The 17,514-nt window shown below is 41.9% G+C and overlaps 1 protein-coding gene across 2 annotated transcripts in view; it reads left to right on the forward strand.

Moving 5' to 3' along the window:
* The first annotated feature begins 869 nt into the window (after window positions 1-869).
* The window catches only part of sufu (suppressor of fused homolog (Drosophila)), a 101,899-nt gene continuing 85,254 nt past the window's right edge, over window positions 870-17,514 (forward strand). Inside the window, exons 1-3 of one of the 2 annotated variants that reach the window (XM_073026909.1) lie at window positions 1,089-1,212; window positions 2,430-2,464; window positions 11,553-11,687. In XM_073026909.1, the coding sequence (XP_072883010.1) occupies window positions 11,587-11,687 (101 nt within the window). In that variant the 5' untranslated portion in view covers window positions 1,089-1,212; window positions 2,430-2,464; window positions 11,553-11,586. Of the gene's footprint in view, window positions 1,213-2,429; window positions 2,465-11,552; window positions 11,688-17,514 lie in introns of both variants that reach the window. The other variant, XM_073026908.1, reaches the window with a different exon arrangement.

Consider the following 17,514-nt stretch of genomic DNA (forward strand, 5'->3'; position numbering starts at 1 on the left):
TGGTCTTATGAACTAGTGCGCCGGGGAAATTTGAGGCAGCAAAGAAGGCATCAAGGCCAGTATAAGGGAGGTGAGGAAAGGAGTGTGTCGGTCACAGATTGAGGGGAAGGAACCGAGTGTATTAGGATAGCCCAGTGGAGAGCATCAGGGTGGTGCAAGAGAAAAGGACAGAGGACCAACATGGTTGGCAGGAGGGCAGAGAAGGCTAAATGGACAGTATGAGGGGAGGGGCAAAGGGGCCAGATGGGCATTGTGAGGGGCAGTGCAAGGGAGAGGGGCTTAGTGTGAGGGGGAGCGGCAATGTGAGGGGGAGGTGCTCAGTGCAAGGGTTAGGTACAAAGCATGAAGGGTCAGGGCGAGGGCAGCATGGGTTGGAGGGATTGAGAGTGAGGGGGTGGATCTGAGTTCAAGGAGGTGGGGCTGAGGGAGATGGCAGGATTGTTGGAGGGCAGCATGAGAGGGTAAGGTAGGCTGAGGGCAAGGGGCAGTGTAATGGGGCGGGGTCAATAAGAGGGGCCAGCTGAGAGCAAGGGGCAGCATAATGGAGTGGGGTCAGTGAGAGGGGGCTGGGCTGGGGCAAGAGGCAGTGTAATAGGGTGGGGTCAGTGAGTGGGGCCGGCTGAGGGCAAGGGGCAATGTAATGGGGTGGGGTGGGCTGAGGGCAAGAGGCAGTGTATGGGCCGGGGTCAGTGAGAGGGGGCTGGGCTGGGGCAAGAGGCAGTGTAATAGGGTGGGGCCGGCTGAGGGCAAGGGGCAATGTAATGGGGTGGGGTGGGCTGAGGGCAAGGGGCAGTGTATGGGCCGGGGTCAGTGAGTGGGGGCGGGGCTAACGCTACGGCCTGTGAACGCGGTTCGCGCGGGCACGAGCTCGGGCGGCAGCGCGCTTGTGGCCGGGCTCCGCGGGCTGGGGGAGGGCTCACGGGCAGGAGGCGGAGGTCTGGACGCCTCTTTCGATCGTATATAATCCAGAGCCGAGCCGGACGGAAAGGAAGGCCCCTTGCTGCAGGCCTGCGGGTTAGACAGCCGCCCAGACCGACTCGGCCACTTGGTGGAAGTTCGCAGCCCAGCCGATCCGATGGAGGAACTGAGGCCTAGCGCCCCGGGCATTGCTGCCCTGCTGCCCCCTGGATTGCACGCTATCTACCAAGAATGTAGGCGCTTGTACTCGGATCAGCCGAATCCACTGCAAGTTACCGCAATCGTCAAGTATTGGTAGGTCGCCTTGATATCAACATTGTCGGCTTGAGCCCTTTTCCCGAGGCCCCACATCCGAAAAGAATGTTACCAAGTAGCAGGCTTGATTTAAATAGACTTTTAAAATATTAAACCTAACTATAAAAAAAATTAATTTCCTCGATTCATTTTATTACACTAAATTATTTGCCAAGTTTAGCCCTGCTCTTTATAGAAGTTATTACAACCTTTAGTGTCTGGTTCTCAAATTTTTGCTTAAGTATAAAAATAAATGAAAGTTACTGTACGGTTTAAAGTCTTGGGGGGGGAGCTTCATTATGGTGTTTTAAAGTAACTGATGAACATGTTCAAATTTCTGTGTACAATACGAGAACTGACGTGCATTTTGCTCAGAACTCTTCATGGTCTTTCATTTATTACATCGTGAATCCTTAAACTCACTGCCTCAACAAAACTTCTCTGCTTTTCTAGCGATTTTAAAAGAAACAAAACGGTGTTGCTGATGAATGGATAGTAATTTCCACCCCCCATTATTTGTCTTAGAATTATATTGCTGGTTAAAATAGCTCAAATAAAATTGATTTCCAATATTTCTGTGTGTTATTGGTATATAGAATTTCGTGTGAAATATGTGGTGTATTAATGTTAAGCAATTTTGATTAAAATTATGGATTTTTATGTAATTGTATGTGTGGATTTGTTTCACAGATACTGAATTTGTGTTTCCACAAGGTGTGGCAGACACTCTGCATTTTTAAATTGTGGATTAGGATGCATTCTTCAATCAATTCATTAGTTAAATTAGAAAGTTTGTCTTTACGCTAATATTGCAACTGTGCCAAAGTTATTTTGTGGTTTATGTTACAGGAAACAAAATTTGCTTAAGTTGATGAAAGGTTCTTATTTTGTGTTTTGTTTAAACTGGAACCCTGGCTGAAGGGCTGGGGCATATCACTGTACAGATCTGTAAAGCCACCTCATTCTGACAAATCTGATCACCTGAGACAATCAAAATTCAATTCCTTATAATTAGTCTATAACTTATTGTTTTATCTAGTTTAGCATTTTAACAAAAGTTTGTGAAATTTTATAATATGTAGCAGTAAAAATAGTGAGGAGACTGTAACCTAGTAACAGTTTTGCTTCTCGTTCAGTCAGATTTTCCTCTTGCTGCTAGTGTCTGCTTTGTCTTTATCTTAATGCTCTGTTTCTTTTTCCCTTTTCTCAACGCCTAGAATGAGCACCTAGGTGCCAGACTTCAACCTTGCAGGTAGGGTAGTATGGATGAAACCATTTGCCTCATTTGAGAAGACAGTTGGATAAATTTAAAGGGAGTTTTCTCTTTTTGTTGGGTGTGTTAAGGTTGATCGAGTGAGTGTGTGTACTCTTCCTGCATTAGGCTACATTGTCAATGATGGTTCCAGCTGCTGGTTTCTGCCATGAGTAAAATAATATACAGTATTTTAGCCAAAGGGAATGTGAAATATGTTGCCATATACAATATGCAGAACCTTAGTCGGTCAGTTCTAAAATGCAGGAGAGCATGAGGAATGAGCTGCGGAATGATCTGTTGTAGTTTAAGAGCATTGCCTACTGAAATCGGGATGTGAAGCGTTGATGCATACTGATTGTTTTCTTTGCCGCCTTTGCTGTGTCAGCATTGTAGGGGACAGTGAAAGATACTTGAACGTTGCAAGTGAAGCTGGCAACAACCTCACTTGCTCTGAGGATGACTAACTGCAACGCAAGTTTACACAAGTAAATACAGTGACGATCTGGTGCTGACTGCTAAAGTACCATTTCGTCTTAGTTGAGTAATTGAAGAGTACTGATGAGTAGCTGGAATAGGGAGTTCATGTAAGCATTAAATATGCTATCAATGCAATAAAAAGCCAAGAAATCTGAGAGTACAAACACACAAATGTCTGAATGAAGCCAAGCAATTTAAGTGGGTCATTAAAAAAAAATACGCTCAAGGCAGCGGGTTTTATTTCTGAGAATTTGTTATCAAGAGCAATGAAGTATTATTATAAACATAATGTAAACACAGTTGGGATACTGCATTGTCGAGCACCTCAGCCTTGTCTGTGAAAAGCATAATTTCCTGATGGCCAACCATTTTAATTCCCGTTCTGACATGTCGGACCGTGGCTGCCTTTTTTTGCAATGATGATGCCGTTCTCAAGGTGGAATTACAACGCTTCATTCCATCTGGGTAGCCTCCAACCTGATTGCATGAATATTGATTTCTCCTGGTTTTAAAAAAAAATCACCCCCCCCTCACTCTCCCTTTTACCTCTTCTCACCTGCCTGTCACCTGGTGTTCTCCCCCCCCCCCCCCCCACTTCCCTTTCTCCCATGGTCGACTCTTCTCTCCTATGGATTCTGTCTTCTCCAGCCTTTTATCTTTCCCACCCACCTTGCTTCACCTATCACAGTTCAGCTGGCCTCCTTCACCTTTGCTCTCACCTTTTTACTCTGGTGTCTTTCCCTTTCTTTCCAGTCCTAAAGAAGGGTTTTGGCCCAAAATGTCAACTGTTCATTCATTTCCATTGATGCTGCCTGATCTGTTGAGTTCTTGGGCATTTTTTTTTGTGTGTTACTCTGTTTATTCAGCGTTGTTTAGTCACGGGGATAGGGAAAGTGACTGTCAGAGGCCTGTGCCCTCGGGGATCACTCCCTCCCTTGATGGTGAGGGAGAGCTTGCAGATGATTCTCGAGTCGGGGAACTCAAAATTAAAAGCAACGCTGCGGGCTGACTGTGACATAGAAACAGTGAGTGTTTGTCTCCCCTCTTGCTGTGGAAGGAGTGATATCTGTCTCTCCTTTGTTAGTGAGAGAACATGAGGGATCTTGAACTGTTGGAATGTACAGTTAGTTTTTATGTACTATAGATCATGGCCTCTTTGAGGGCTTTGTGTTGTTGGCATGGTGGGTGATGGGAATGTTGATGCTTTCTGCTGGAATGGGGGGAGAGGGAGGTTGATGCTGCTTGGGGGAGGAGGCTTAAGTTTTTCCGTCATTCTGGGGTTTTTATGTTTCGAGGATGTCGTGGAGAGTAAGAATTTCAGAATGTATATTGTATACATTCTTTGATATTAAATGGAACTATTGAACTGTTGTTCCATATTTAAAATTAAAAGTGAAGCCAGATCTGAGTGGTAATATTTGTCAGAATAGAATTGAATAGTTTGGGCATTTTTTTTCCATCCCGGAAAAAGCCATGCTGTGATCTGAGTTAACAAAGTGCTTTGACGGAACAGATGTGGAGCTATTTCTGTTTGTAGGTTTGATGGAAGCTGGGCGCTATGAATACAAGGCTGCTTCAGTAAAGCTCTTGGGAGCTCACGAGAAACTTCCTTTACCCAGACGTTAGCTGACAATGGAACGTGTTTGCAGAAGTGGCAGACAAGCAGAATCAGAATTAATATCACTGGCATCTGTCATGAAAGTTGTCACTTTGCAGCAGCAATACCTAATAATAAAAGCTGTAAATTATAGTATATAAATAGAGTTGTGCAAAAAGGAAGCAAAAAATATTGAAGTAGTATTTATTGTGTATTCAGAAATCTGATGGGTGAGGCATTTGAAGAAAAGCAGATAGACTGGGGAGAAGTGACTGGGGTTGGTTAGAAGCAAGCTCATGTAAAACAAGTACCTGTATGCATTATTTGGGTTGAATAGCCAGTTAGCCTACTGGTCAGTGTTCTCTTTCAGATGTTTCCATAAAGGTAAAGGAGAATTTCAAGTGAGACAAAAGGAAAAATAACAGCTAATTAAAATTGAGCACTTTATGTTTAAAGATGGTTTCTATATCTAATTTGATCTCCCTTGATGACTGACTAGTATACAGTTCTAAAATTAATAAGGAATATAGCTTTTAGCTTGGTCTCATCTTCTGAAGCAAAGGTGGAACTATTGAATTTCATTGCTTGGTCATAACTTGTGCTGTATTTGCTGTTTTGTTTTGTAAATTCTGTACATGAGCCCCTTTTAACTTAAAGGTGAAGCAAATGGAGGACGTACAGGAGCCTGAAGGCTCACACACAATGTTTCAGGAAGAGCATCTCCTCTGCCATCAGATTTCTGAATAGACAATGAACCCGCTCAGTATTTTTTACACCATTTGTTGCACTAATTTAATTCTTGTATACTTATTGAAATCTGTAGTTTTATTATCCATTGCTGCTGTCACAAAACAATAAATTTCATGACATGGCAATATTAAATCTAATTCTGATTTACATCAGTGGATCAAAGCACAAGGTTATGTTTGCTTCATAGCTTCAGGCTGTTTGAATTTTTTTTTTGAAGAACAGATTTTTTTTTCTGATTAAGAAGGCACTACTGAATGCATACCACATCGCACTGGTGGTTTAAAAAGTTAGATCCAACTAAACACATCACTAAAAATACCCTTTTTGAGGTAAATTGTGTTTAAATTATCGCCGCAAACAGTGAAGAGGTGAACCGAGATGCTGTGTTACAGAATTGTTGTAGATGGAGTTCTGATGATTGTACAACTGGCCCGGGTGTGAGGTTGGCTCACTCTGGGCACAGAGTTGATTTGAAGAGCTTGTGCTGGGTGGCAAAATCTAGGCCCGGAGCGAGTCATAGGCAGTGTGGTCTAAGCTCTGAGTTGTGCTTTTATTTTCCCCTCTCTCTTGTGCATCGAGTGTTGGTCTTTTTTACTTTTTTCTTTAATTGTGTTCTTTCAGTTTTTTTGCTTTGTGGTTACCTGTGAGCAAGCAAATTTCAAGGTTGTATAATTTATAATGGATAATGTTCTTTGAATCTTTAAGGTCATCAGTTAAGACTGCATTTTAACACCAGACTTTTTTAAATTGCCCTACTGGTCTGTTATCCTCTGGAAAGGGTCTAGACAAGGTTCACAAGAATGATCCTGGGAATGAAAGGGTTAACATATGACAAGCATTGGGAAAACTCTGGGCCTGAGTTCATTATTCTGGACTCTGGGAGATTAGAAACATGGGGGCTTGGGGGGGAAGAAATCTCATTGAAACCTGTAAAAATATTGAAAGGCTAGATTGAATAGATCTTGAGAGGATGTTACCTATAGTACGGGTGTCTAGGACCAGAGGACACAGTCACAGAATAGGACATTCTTTTAGAACAGATGAGGAATTTCTTTAGCCAGAGGGTGATGAATCTGTGGAATTCATTGCCACAGATGGGTGTGGAGGCAGACTACACTGGCCAAATAGCCTAATCTTGCTGCTTTTTCTTGCGGTCTTATTATAACTTGGGGAAAATTGAGAAACCAGTTTGCTGCTGTGCCAAAGGTACTTGTGCAGATTTTGGAATATTGACAAATGTATCTGTGCTTCCAAATTATATTTTCAATATTTTTTTGTGATTTATAAAAAATAATTTGTATCTGTTTGTCTTTTGTAGAAAGAAATCAATGAGAACCAGGACTAAGCGCCTCAGACTTTCACCAGTTCGTCATTCACTTTTCTGTCCTAAATCCATATCCCTTAATACCCAAAAATGTTCTAAGACTATTGAAAGCCAATTAAAGTCATATTTAAATTGAAACATTTATTAGTTTTAAGTACAGAGCAGTCATTATTTCACCGTGTCCATCAATAGATTGATTCAAAATACTAATTCTTTGGGATCTGTCACCTTAGCCTCATTGCGAAGCAATGATATATGGGATTATTTTTGAGTTGTCTATTTGGAATTCAATATCAAAATATAATATACGTGGACTTAATTGATAACTTTTTTAAGTATCTGATTTTCATTACACAGTGATGGAAAGGAATGATTTATTTTTCTCATGTGGTTAAATCCACTAGGTGACTCTTGATTCAGTGCCAAGCATGTGGTACACGGACAGTATTTGCATTTTGCATTCTGTTCATTAGCTGATGTGACTAAAGCTGTGCAAACCATTAGACTGAAGAAAGATTCAGTTTCAAAGTTCAAGCTTTCCTCTTAATGTTCAGCATCTGCAGTCCCCTAAAACAAATATGTCCAATGAGTTTGCGATAGGGCTGGCAGTCTCCCACAACTATTTGGGTGAAATGTGGCTGACTTTTGTGCCTACCCCAGAATTAAATTGAGAACTCACTAGTGGATTACAGTATTTGTATTCTAGAGTACTCAAGCAGAATTCAAGATATTTAAATTTTCTGCGTTTTGGTGTGGAAGAGATAGTGCTTAGTGAGGTTGCTATGTGAAGTCACAGAGCAAGACAGCATGGAAACAGGTCTTTCAGCCCAACTGGTCCACGCCAACCATGGTGCCTATCTGTTTAGTCCCAATTTCCTTCATTCAGCCCATATCCCTCCAAGCCCTGACCCTACATGTACTTACCTAAGTGATTTTTAATGGATACTATTGTACCCGCCTTACTTTGGGCAGCTTGTTCCATATACTCACTATCTTCCATGTGAAAGGTTGCTCCTCGATTTCCTTTAAAATATTTCCTTCTCATCACAAGTATATATAGCTTACCCTGATGAAAAGACTGCTACCATCTACCTTTTCTATTCTCATAATTTTATAAACCTTTGAAAGATCACCCCTCGTTCTCCTGTGGACCAACGAATAAAACCCTAGCTGGGCTAACCTCTTCATATAAATTAGGCCTTCCAGTCCTGGCATCATCCTTGTAAATCTTTTCTGCACTCTTTCCAGTGACGAACACTGTACACTGTGCTCCAATTGTGACTTACAATGATTTGTACAACTGCACCATAATGTCCCAACTATTCTCTGCCCCAAGTGAAGGCCAGCAAGGTAAATTCCTTTCACCACCTTGACACCTCTTTCAACAACCATACACCTGTATGCCAAGGTTCCCTTTGTTCTGTTACTCTCCCTGTGCTCTAGCATTCGTAGTCATTGTGATCAATGTAATGGCAAAACATGAAAATAGGGATAACTTCAGAGGTTCTTAATTTTTTTTCACGAACAAGTTGGTTTACATGTTCTTTTCAGGACATGGTTTAAGTTATTTCAGTTAAGATGGGGGGGTGTGCTTGGATATAGCAGTGTCTCTGGGTCAAAGAAAGATGTGGTTGTTCCTTCGTTTTACGATCGCAAAGCCCTGCTGATTATCAAGTACTGCAGGAGTATCCCACTAGTGAGTTACTTGGTAGCAGTGGAGCTGGACCGGTTGTGCACTGTTTTGCAGCCCGCTGAGTCAGCCAGGGATGAAGGTGAAGATGTCAGGAGGCAGTGTGCAGTGCAACCAATGGTGGAAATGATTGGCTTGGATATTTTTATTGTGATTGCGTGACCCTGTTAGACATTGGTAATGTAGAATGTGAGTCCAATTCACTCGTTCAGTGGTGATACTGACGGTGGGGGAGCTGCGTGGCCTCGGGTGTGGAGCTTTTTGTGAGTCTTACATTAAAAAGAAAGTGAAAACAAGGCTCGGAAGAATTTAAGTGTGCCTGTATATCACCAGCATTTGCCCCTAATGTGCACAAGTTATTTTAGAGGAGGAGGAGCAGTTCCTGTTAAAAGATCTGCAGGCTACTCTGTGGCAGGCTATTGAAATGTCCAAATCAGGTAAATGTGACCAATGAGACGCTGTCTGCATTTGAGTATTATGCTGTTATATGAAGATTGGATATCAGAGTTCTGAGCAAACGTATTACTGTTTGGTATGTACTCTCATGGAATCTCGGAAATGATGCCACTCAGCTCTAAACTGAGGAAAGTTGCCCATTTCCCCAACACCTGACAGTGTTTCTCTATTAAATGCTTATCCAATAATTTTATTAATGGCATTTGTGTTATTCTGCTTCCACAAATTCTACTAGTAGTGAATGATAGATCAGTTACTGATTTTTTTAAAGTTCAAGACTCCCTTTGATCAAAATTTTACATACTGTGCCTTGCCATTTATGTATTTACTAATAATGGTGGTTGCTTCCTCGTATTTGCTGCAACTAGTCATGGTATTCTCAGAGCTTCCCTGTTCTCAGTTGAAATTCTTTTTCCTAGACTTATTGTAGTGCATCTTTTCTGCATTTTCTCTGGGACTTTTACATCCTTTCTAAAATATTGCATGACCAAATTGAACATGGTATTCCATATGTGACCTATTTGGTATTTTGCACTAGATTCAACACGGCTTACTCTTGTCAGTTTCGATAGAGCTCTCAGAGCTGAAATGTTAACTGTTTTCTTTCCAAAGATTCTGACCTACTCAGTTTTTACAGTATTTTCTGTTTTGCTTCAGATTTCCAGCATCTGCAGGTTTTATTTTTTCATTGCCTCTTTCCCATTTCTTAAATTTTAAATACCTTTATTTATCTGATCTTGTCTATGCATAATCCTATCGGTCTCTTTCCCTCATTGGATCTCTAACTATTTTCTCTCCTGTGCCCATCTACTCCATTTTTGATTCTCCTGTCACTCATTGTAGTCAGTTAACAAATTAATCAGCGTGACTTTGGGAAGTGGGAGTAAACTAGATCATTTAGATAGATAGATAGATACTTTATTCATCCCCATGGGGAAATTCAACTTTTTTTCCAATGTCCCATAGACTTGTTGTAGCAAAACTAATTACATACAATACTTAACTCAGTAAAAAATATGATATGCATCTAAATCATATCCTGTGCGACTGAGCTGGGAGAACCACTACAGCGCATCTTCAACATGAGCCTGGAGCAGAGAAGAGTACCCAGACAGTGGAAAACATCCTGTATTGTCCCGGTACCGAAGAAACCACAACCAAAGGAGTTGAATGACTTCAGACCTGTTGCCTTGACGTCGCACGTGATGAAGACCATGGAGCGGCTGATAATACAGAATCTGAGGCCACAAACCAGGCACGCCCGGGATCCTCTTCAGTTTGCGTATAAGGAGAAGGTGGGAGTGGAGGATGCTATCACGTATTTGCTGCACAAATCACTCTCTCACCTAGATGGGGTCAGTTGTGCTGTGAGGTTTACATTCCTTGACTTCTCTAGTGCCTTTAACACCATCCAGCCCAAGATCTTAAGGCACAAACTAACGGAAATGGGAGTAGACTCTCACATGGTGGATTGGATAGTGGACTACTTGACAGATAGACCTCAGTATGTGCGGTTGGGAGACTGTAGGTCTGACACGGTGGTCAGCAGCGCAGGAGCGCCGCAGGGAACCGTACTCTCTCCGGTCCTGTTCACCCTGTACACATCAGACTTCCAATATAACTCGGAGTCCTGCCATGTGCAGAAGTTCGCTGATGACACGGCCATAGTGGGGTGTGTCAGGAATGGACAGGAGGAGGAGTATAGGAAACTGATACAGGACTTTGTGATATGGTGCAACTCAAACTACCTGCGTCTCAATATCACCAAGACCAAGGAGATGGTGGTGGACTTTAGGAGATCTAGGCCTCATATGGAGCCAGTGATCATTAATGGAGAATGTGTGGAGCAGGTTAAGACCTACAAGTATCTGGGAGTACAGTTAGACGAGAAGCTAGACTGGACTGCCAACACAGATGCCTTGTGCAGGAAGGCACAGAGTCGACTGTACTTCCTTAGAAGGTTGGCGTCATTCAATGTCTGTAGTGAGATGCTGAAGATGTTCTATAGGTCAGTTGTGGAGAGCACCCTCTTCTTTGTGGTGGCGTGGAGGATATGTATAATCCAGCTTGTTTAACTGCTGCACCACTCTTCCACCTCTTAAACCTAGAAACCTGTATATAAGGCAGCTTCAGCATCTGTAAGTTTACCATTTGCATCTTCAAGTTCTCATTTTGCTAGGGGATTTAAAAACATTTAATCGAATATTCCTAAACTAATGTCTGTCATCCCTTAAATTCTTGTCCGGGCTTCTGTTTAGGTAGTTGCCATTTTGAAGTATATTTTAAATCTGAGCAGGATCTTGTTAAAAGTACAAAAGTGGGTCCAAAAGTACAGAAGTGGTTAGTTTTATATGTACGTAAACCCTTGTTTTTGGAGCAGGAGTGGCTCAAAAAGAAGGGTGCTCTCATATAGATGGAAAATTTCTTATTTAGTTTCTGGTGTTGTGATGGCTTTCTTTTAGATGGTGAAAGAATTTGAGGTGAGCTGTTCTAAAAGTATTTTTGAGTTGATTTTCTTTTCCTTTGCCATTACTTATGATTTCAGAGCATTGTTTCCAAATCTTCAGTAACTAATCCATTGTGGAATGATTTGCATTAACGATTTCTTTTATTGGCAGAGAAATTCCTTTTTCATTATTTTTCCTGAATAGACCTAATTTCACCATAAACAATTTCCTTGCTTACCCCAGATGTCTTTCAAGCAAATTATCAATTCGTCATTTAAACTAGAAAATTTGAAGTTCTACCAGTTTTTCATAGAAAAATGTCTCTTTCCTTCCCTTTTCTGAAGGTTGGGAGGACCAGACCCGCTTGACTACATCAGCATGTACAGAAATCCAGGCTGCCCAATACAGGATGTTCCCGAGCATTGGCATTATGTCAGCTTTGGTTTGAGTGACTTGTATGGAGACAATAGAGTACATGAGTAAGTACCACACAAAACAGAATTGAGGAAAATTCAAGTTAATGACCAAAAATTTGCTCATTGTGGATATGTTCAAACTCTTGTCTTTGTGGAGTTTTGCTATGGAAACATGGCATTCTGGGTAAATTATTTTGAAAGCCAATGTTATTAGTATTTTAAAAAGAAACACATCTTTTGCTAGTAAAATGTGTTTCTGACTCAAACCAATTTGATGCTGGTGCTGCATATGTAATTATGAAATATGCCAATAATGATTGTTTGCATGATTACTAAAGTAGAAAGATTTTAAATGTAATTGTATGTTGCTGATTATAAAGATGAATTTAATATAACATGAAGGTTGGTTTGTTTGACTGATGGAGTAGTCACCATCGAGCATGAGGAAATGAAATTCTAGAGGTTCTCGAAAGCAAATGACCTGTTTTTTGGCCTTGATGTACAGATTGAGATCAGGGTAAGAGGAAAAGTTATCCTTTCTGGTCAGAAGAACTGATGAAAAAGATGATCAACCTACATTCCGTTTTTGCTGTTTGGTTTGATATGCAATATATGTTTAAAGATACATTTTCATAGAGTGGTTTGATTAACCAGTTAATGGTGTATTGTGATGTACAGATGACAATTTATTTCCTAAAAATAGAAAAATACAGGATAAGTTGTTAATATCCCTAGTGCCAATGGGTCGTGATCACTTGCTGTTGACTGCCTTGATGTTGGGATTGTCACAGGGCTGACGCGCAGATGTTTTCAAGTGAGCACCTTCCATCCTTGGTTTCATCGATTAGCTCAGGCATGGGCAAGCTATGGCCCGCGGGCCATATGCGGCCCGTTAAGCTTTTTAATCCGGCCCGCAGAACTTGATGAAATTATATTAATAAACCTTGTTAACACCTCAGATCCATCCTGAGAATCGCCACAACAAAACTAAATCCAGACTTTGATGCGCTGGCTAAAAAGGGAGACCAACAACACTGTTCCCACTGAAATTAAAAATAAGTTTCTTCGTTGTGTTATGTAAAAAATGCATTTGAAAATATTTTTTTCAATAAGCCTTGCATGTTACATGTCATTTCTGTTAAGTGATGGACATGAGTAGTGCGCAGGTGCACGTACGTTCTCAAAATAAAAAATGCGCTCCAGATCAAATAACGCGCTCCGCATACTGGCGCGCTGTCACTGTTCTGTCAGTGACACTGGTCGTTGTTGAGTTTTGGCACAGGGGACAATTGAATAAGAAGGAGCAGGACAAGTAGACCTGCATCTCCTACCGTTTTTGAAATAAAGACAGTCAGGAGGAGACTGATGATGATAATATCTTGAAGGATAACAGAATTTTCAGTGCTTTAAAATAATAACTGTTACTATTAAAAAAAAAAGCTGTATTTTATTCATTTAATTTTCAGTGTTTTAAAAGTCATTTCAATAAATAGCTAAATACCATGGGACTTCAAAGACAGATATTTTGTTGTAATGCATTTGTTCATTTTCAATTGAAATTAAAGCACATGTTTTCTACATATCCCATGATATTTTATTTTCTCTTATGAGGTGTATTACCAAAACACTCCGTCCATCTGCTCCTGGTCCGGCCTCCCTGTCAAATTTTAGAACCCTTTGTGGCCCACAAGTCAAAAAGTTTGCCCACCCCTGGATTAGCCCCACTACATCTCCAGAGGGCTCAATAATGACTTCTGGTATCCCAGAGTTGCTCCCCATTCTGTCTTCCCATTCTCTTGATGCTATCTGGGAGCCCAGAAGAGGTCTTTTTGCCTGATCCAAAGCCAGAGACTGCTTCTTTCTGCCGCCTCTGTGGCTCTGAAGGTTTGCCGTAGAATCTGACCATAGATCCCTAGCTCCTTCAACAATTTGATGGTGGATGTGGCTATAAATCCCCTACAACACACTTCCAAAGGACGAACTTTGGTTTTCCAACCCTTTCACTGAGCTTCAGCTGCTCGATCTGCATAGTGTAGTCTCTTGCATTCATATGGTTCAGCCACTGAATCCTCCCTTGGGATTCTTGAGTTCCTCAATGTAGACGATCTGCAGTGAATTGGGTCATGGAACCAAGTCTGGCCTAAGGTTGGTGGTAGCAATTTCCGGTGGAAAGATGAGTTGTTTATTGACATCCACCAGCATCTTCCAGTCACGGGCCATGTTCATCTGACCTGTTTCTGGCTAGGGAGGCAGATTAGTTGGTATTTTCTCCTCCTCCTGGAGGAATGATGCTCGTGTCAGAGTGGTTGTCATTCTAGAGGGCAAGGAGTTGGTTGCTGTCCTCTTGGTCTCAATAGCCGCTGCCAGACTCTTCAAGACCTGGTTGTGATGCCATGTGTATCTGTCTGTGAGGGGCTGGTTTTACAGTTTCCCGGGATATGCTTGAGGGTTGCTGGAATTGGGGCACAGGGCACAAGTTGGGCCCACAACAAACCACTGGTGGAGGTTTTTTGTGAGGGAAGCACATCATATGTAGCTCTGATGAGAAAGTGAAGTCTGTTTGCTTCCATCTCCCATATGTCTTTCCAGCTGAATTTCCTCCTCTCGATGCTTTCCCATTGCATCCATTGCCCCACTTAGCCAGGGAGACAGCCTTTGCACTTCTGTCTGACTCTTTTTGTCACTGCAATTCCTCGACAGCCATCTTCCTTTGCTTTGGCATTGTGGCCTTGTGCCAGGTGGGTCCACTTGCTGGCAGGTCAAAGCCACCCCTGTCCTGTTGGATTTGCCCCACAATATCTCTATCCCTAAGCATTGCTATTGCTTGTTGCACTGCATCAGCTGGAGTCAATTTCCACCCATTTGACAAGGTCCATGCAGCGATACTGATGGTCTTGTCACGAGAGTCTTTGAATGTCATCTGTAGACACCTCTTAGAACACTTGAATTTCTCTAAAGCCAGTGAAAGGTAGTTCAAGGACTCTACCATTGAGATTGATGTTACTGATGCACCTTGGGACACTGAGCCTCTTATTTATGAATAATGTAATGGTTTGCTTGAGCTTCTTCATGGTTGTTAGTAGGACCTCATAATGTGTGGCCACATTGCCCTAGGTAGGAGACCAAACTGTGAGCACCAGAGCTTCAGTTTTCCAGGCAGCATGGTCTTGTCAATGTTATCCAGGCCGTTGGCAATACGTTGCTTTAGTTGCTGCACCTGCTCTTTGTCCATGAGGCTACCATCTACCCATGCTTTGACAGAATGTTCAGACGCTGTTGGAACTGAATTATCACCGATGGAAAAACTTTGTCTTTCAGCATTCCCTTAACTATGGAGATGCTTCGTGACTTGCTGGGTTTGATTTTTCATTCTGGCCCACTTGATGTTCTCCTGCAGCTTTCCAAGTAGCGGCTTGGTGAATGCTGCAGTAATGGTTGTTATATCATCCGCGTACAGCCTAATAGGGGGAAAACAAAATTCAGCACTTGTTCTTTCACTGCCTACCACCCATCTTGAAGCCCTGATAATGACCTCATTGCCATTGTGAAGGCCAGGGGTGATATAGTGCAACCTGCCCTAATATGTACTTCCAGTCTCTGCTATGGTTTGGTAAAATCTGCTATTGTGAAGCATAATTGCAGGTCTTCAAAGTACAATTTCCCCAGTGTTGTGATCGGCTCTGGTATCTGGAAGAAGTCAAATGCTTCCCAGAGAGGTACATGGGGAATTGAGCCGAATGAATTGGTGAGGTCCAGGAAGATCTCACAGAGATTTCTTTTGTCCTTCCTAGCAGCTTGGATCTGGTGTCACTTCATGTTTGTATGTTCCAGACTCCCAGAGAACTCTGGAATTCCAGCTTTCCGTACAGATGTATCAATGTACTTCTCTCCAGGTAGCTGGCCAGCCTCTGTGTTATTACAGTGAAGAAAATTTTCCCCTGGACATTCAGAAGGCAGATTGGTTGAAACTGACTGAGGTTTTTTTTTGCATCCGTTACTTTTGGAATCAGGACACCGCCATGCTTTGGGTATTATTTGCCTCTGCCACACAACCCTCATGAGCCTCCAGAGAAACCACAAGACATCCGGTGCATTCTTAAAACCTTATGGTATTAGGCCCGGGAGCAGATGACGTTCTTGCCCGTCGGACTGCCTTCCCCACTTCTCTCCATTTTGGAGGGTCAAAATCCAGGTTGGGTGGAGGGGGGGGGGGGGGATGTTGGATGGAATGATCATATGTTCCTGCATTTTCAAGTTGGTGTGACTCTTTTCCAGGCGCTCCTCCAGTTCCTGCTTTGATGTTTTCAAAGTTCCACTTTTTAAATCTGGTGTGAAGAGACCTTTAATGAACTTGAAAGGGTCTTTGTAGAACTATGTTCTTTTTTTTTCTGCGCAGCCTCCTTGGTATTCTGCATTGGACAATGTTGTAGCAGTAAAGCTTAAGCATATATTGTAATGTGTTTACTTTACCTACATTATTGTAATATTTGACTTGTATTTTTGCAACTGATCAATCTGTTTATCCTATTCAATATTTTTCTAGTAACTGATTTAATCAAGACTAACTGTAGGACTGGTTCCTTGTATCTGAATTTGAAATCAGCAAATTATTCACAACTGGTCTGAGGAATTTTTTATTTTGTAACTCTTGAAGCAAGAATTGTTTTATTTTCTGCGTCTTAATTGATCAACTTTAAGTTTCCTTTTGAATTTGGTCAGAAATGATTATGGATCAAAATACCCCAACGTGCACTTTGCCTGCAAAAATAGGAGATTAGATTTTAAAGAAGTTTTACGTAGGTATCAGGACCAGAAGGATCATAGAGCTCTTGAACAAAAGGGGATAACTTAATTTGCCCCATCATTGAAGTGTTCCCACAACCAATGTACTCACTTTCAAGGATGCTTCATCACATGTTCTCAATATTTATTGCTATTTATTTATATTTACATTTGCACAGTTTGTTGCCTTTTGCACTCTGTGCAGTCTTTCATTGATTCTGTTGTAGTTCTATTGATTTGTTAAGTATGAATCTGGGTGACACATATTTACTCTGGTAATAAGTTGACTTTGAAGGTCTGTGTTCTAGGGAGAGTTTGGCCATCTTTGATCTTCATTCTTTGGAGTGCAGGAGAATGAGGGGTAACTTCATAGAAGTTTATAAAATCATTAGATGTATGGATAAGGTGAACAGCCAGTCTTTCCCCAGGTTGGGGAGTCCAAAGCTAGAGTGTACACATATAAGAGGAGGGCAGAGATTTAAGAGATGAGAGGCAACTTTTACACAGGGTAGTGAATTCCTGGAATGAGCTGCTGAGGAAGTGTTCAAGGTAAGAACATGTGCAGCATTTCTGAAGTGCTTGGATAGGTTCAAAGTAAATTTATGATCAAGGTATGTACATATGTCTTGCCATATACCACCCTGAGATTCATTTTATGTAAGTATTTATTGACACAGTGTGGAATACATCCTTCTGACCCTTGGAGCCGTGCTGCCCAGCGAACCCCCAATTAATCCTAGCCTAATCATGGGGCAGTTTCCAATGACCAGTTAATCTAGACTGGTACCACTTTGGACTGTGGGAGGAAACCCACGCGGTCACGGGCAGAATGTACAAGTTCCTTACAGGCATCAGCAGGAATTGAAGCCGGGTGACCTGCGAGTAAGTCCTCAATAGAATTTTCTTGTGTTATGACCCCAGACCCCTCCTTTGTGAGATTCGCAAGAGCCCTAGTCAAGGGGGGGTCAAATGACCCAAGAGAGAGAGGGAGACGTGCTGAAGACCATGTTCCCCAGGGAAGCAGAATAAAGCGACTCTTTGACTATTGTCTCATGAAAACCACGTGTAAAGCCCTCGGGCAAAGTGGGCTGGTCGCTCAACAAGACAA

The sequence above is a fragment of the Hemitrygon akajei genome, chromosome 23 (genome assembly GCF_048418815.1).
Source record: "Hemitrygon akajei chromosome 23, sHemAka1.3, whole genome shotgun sequence".
Lineage (NCBI taxonomy): Eukaryota > Metazoa > Chordata > Chondrichthyes > Myliobatiformes > Dasyatidae > Hemitrygon > Hemitrygon akajei.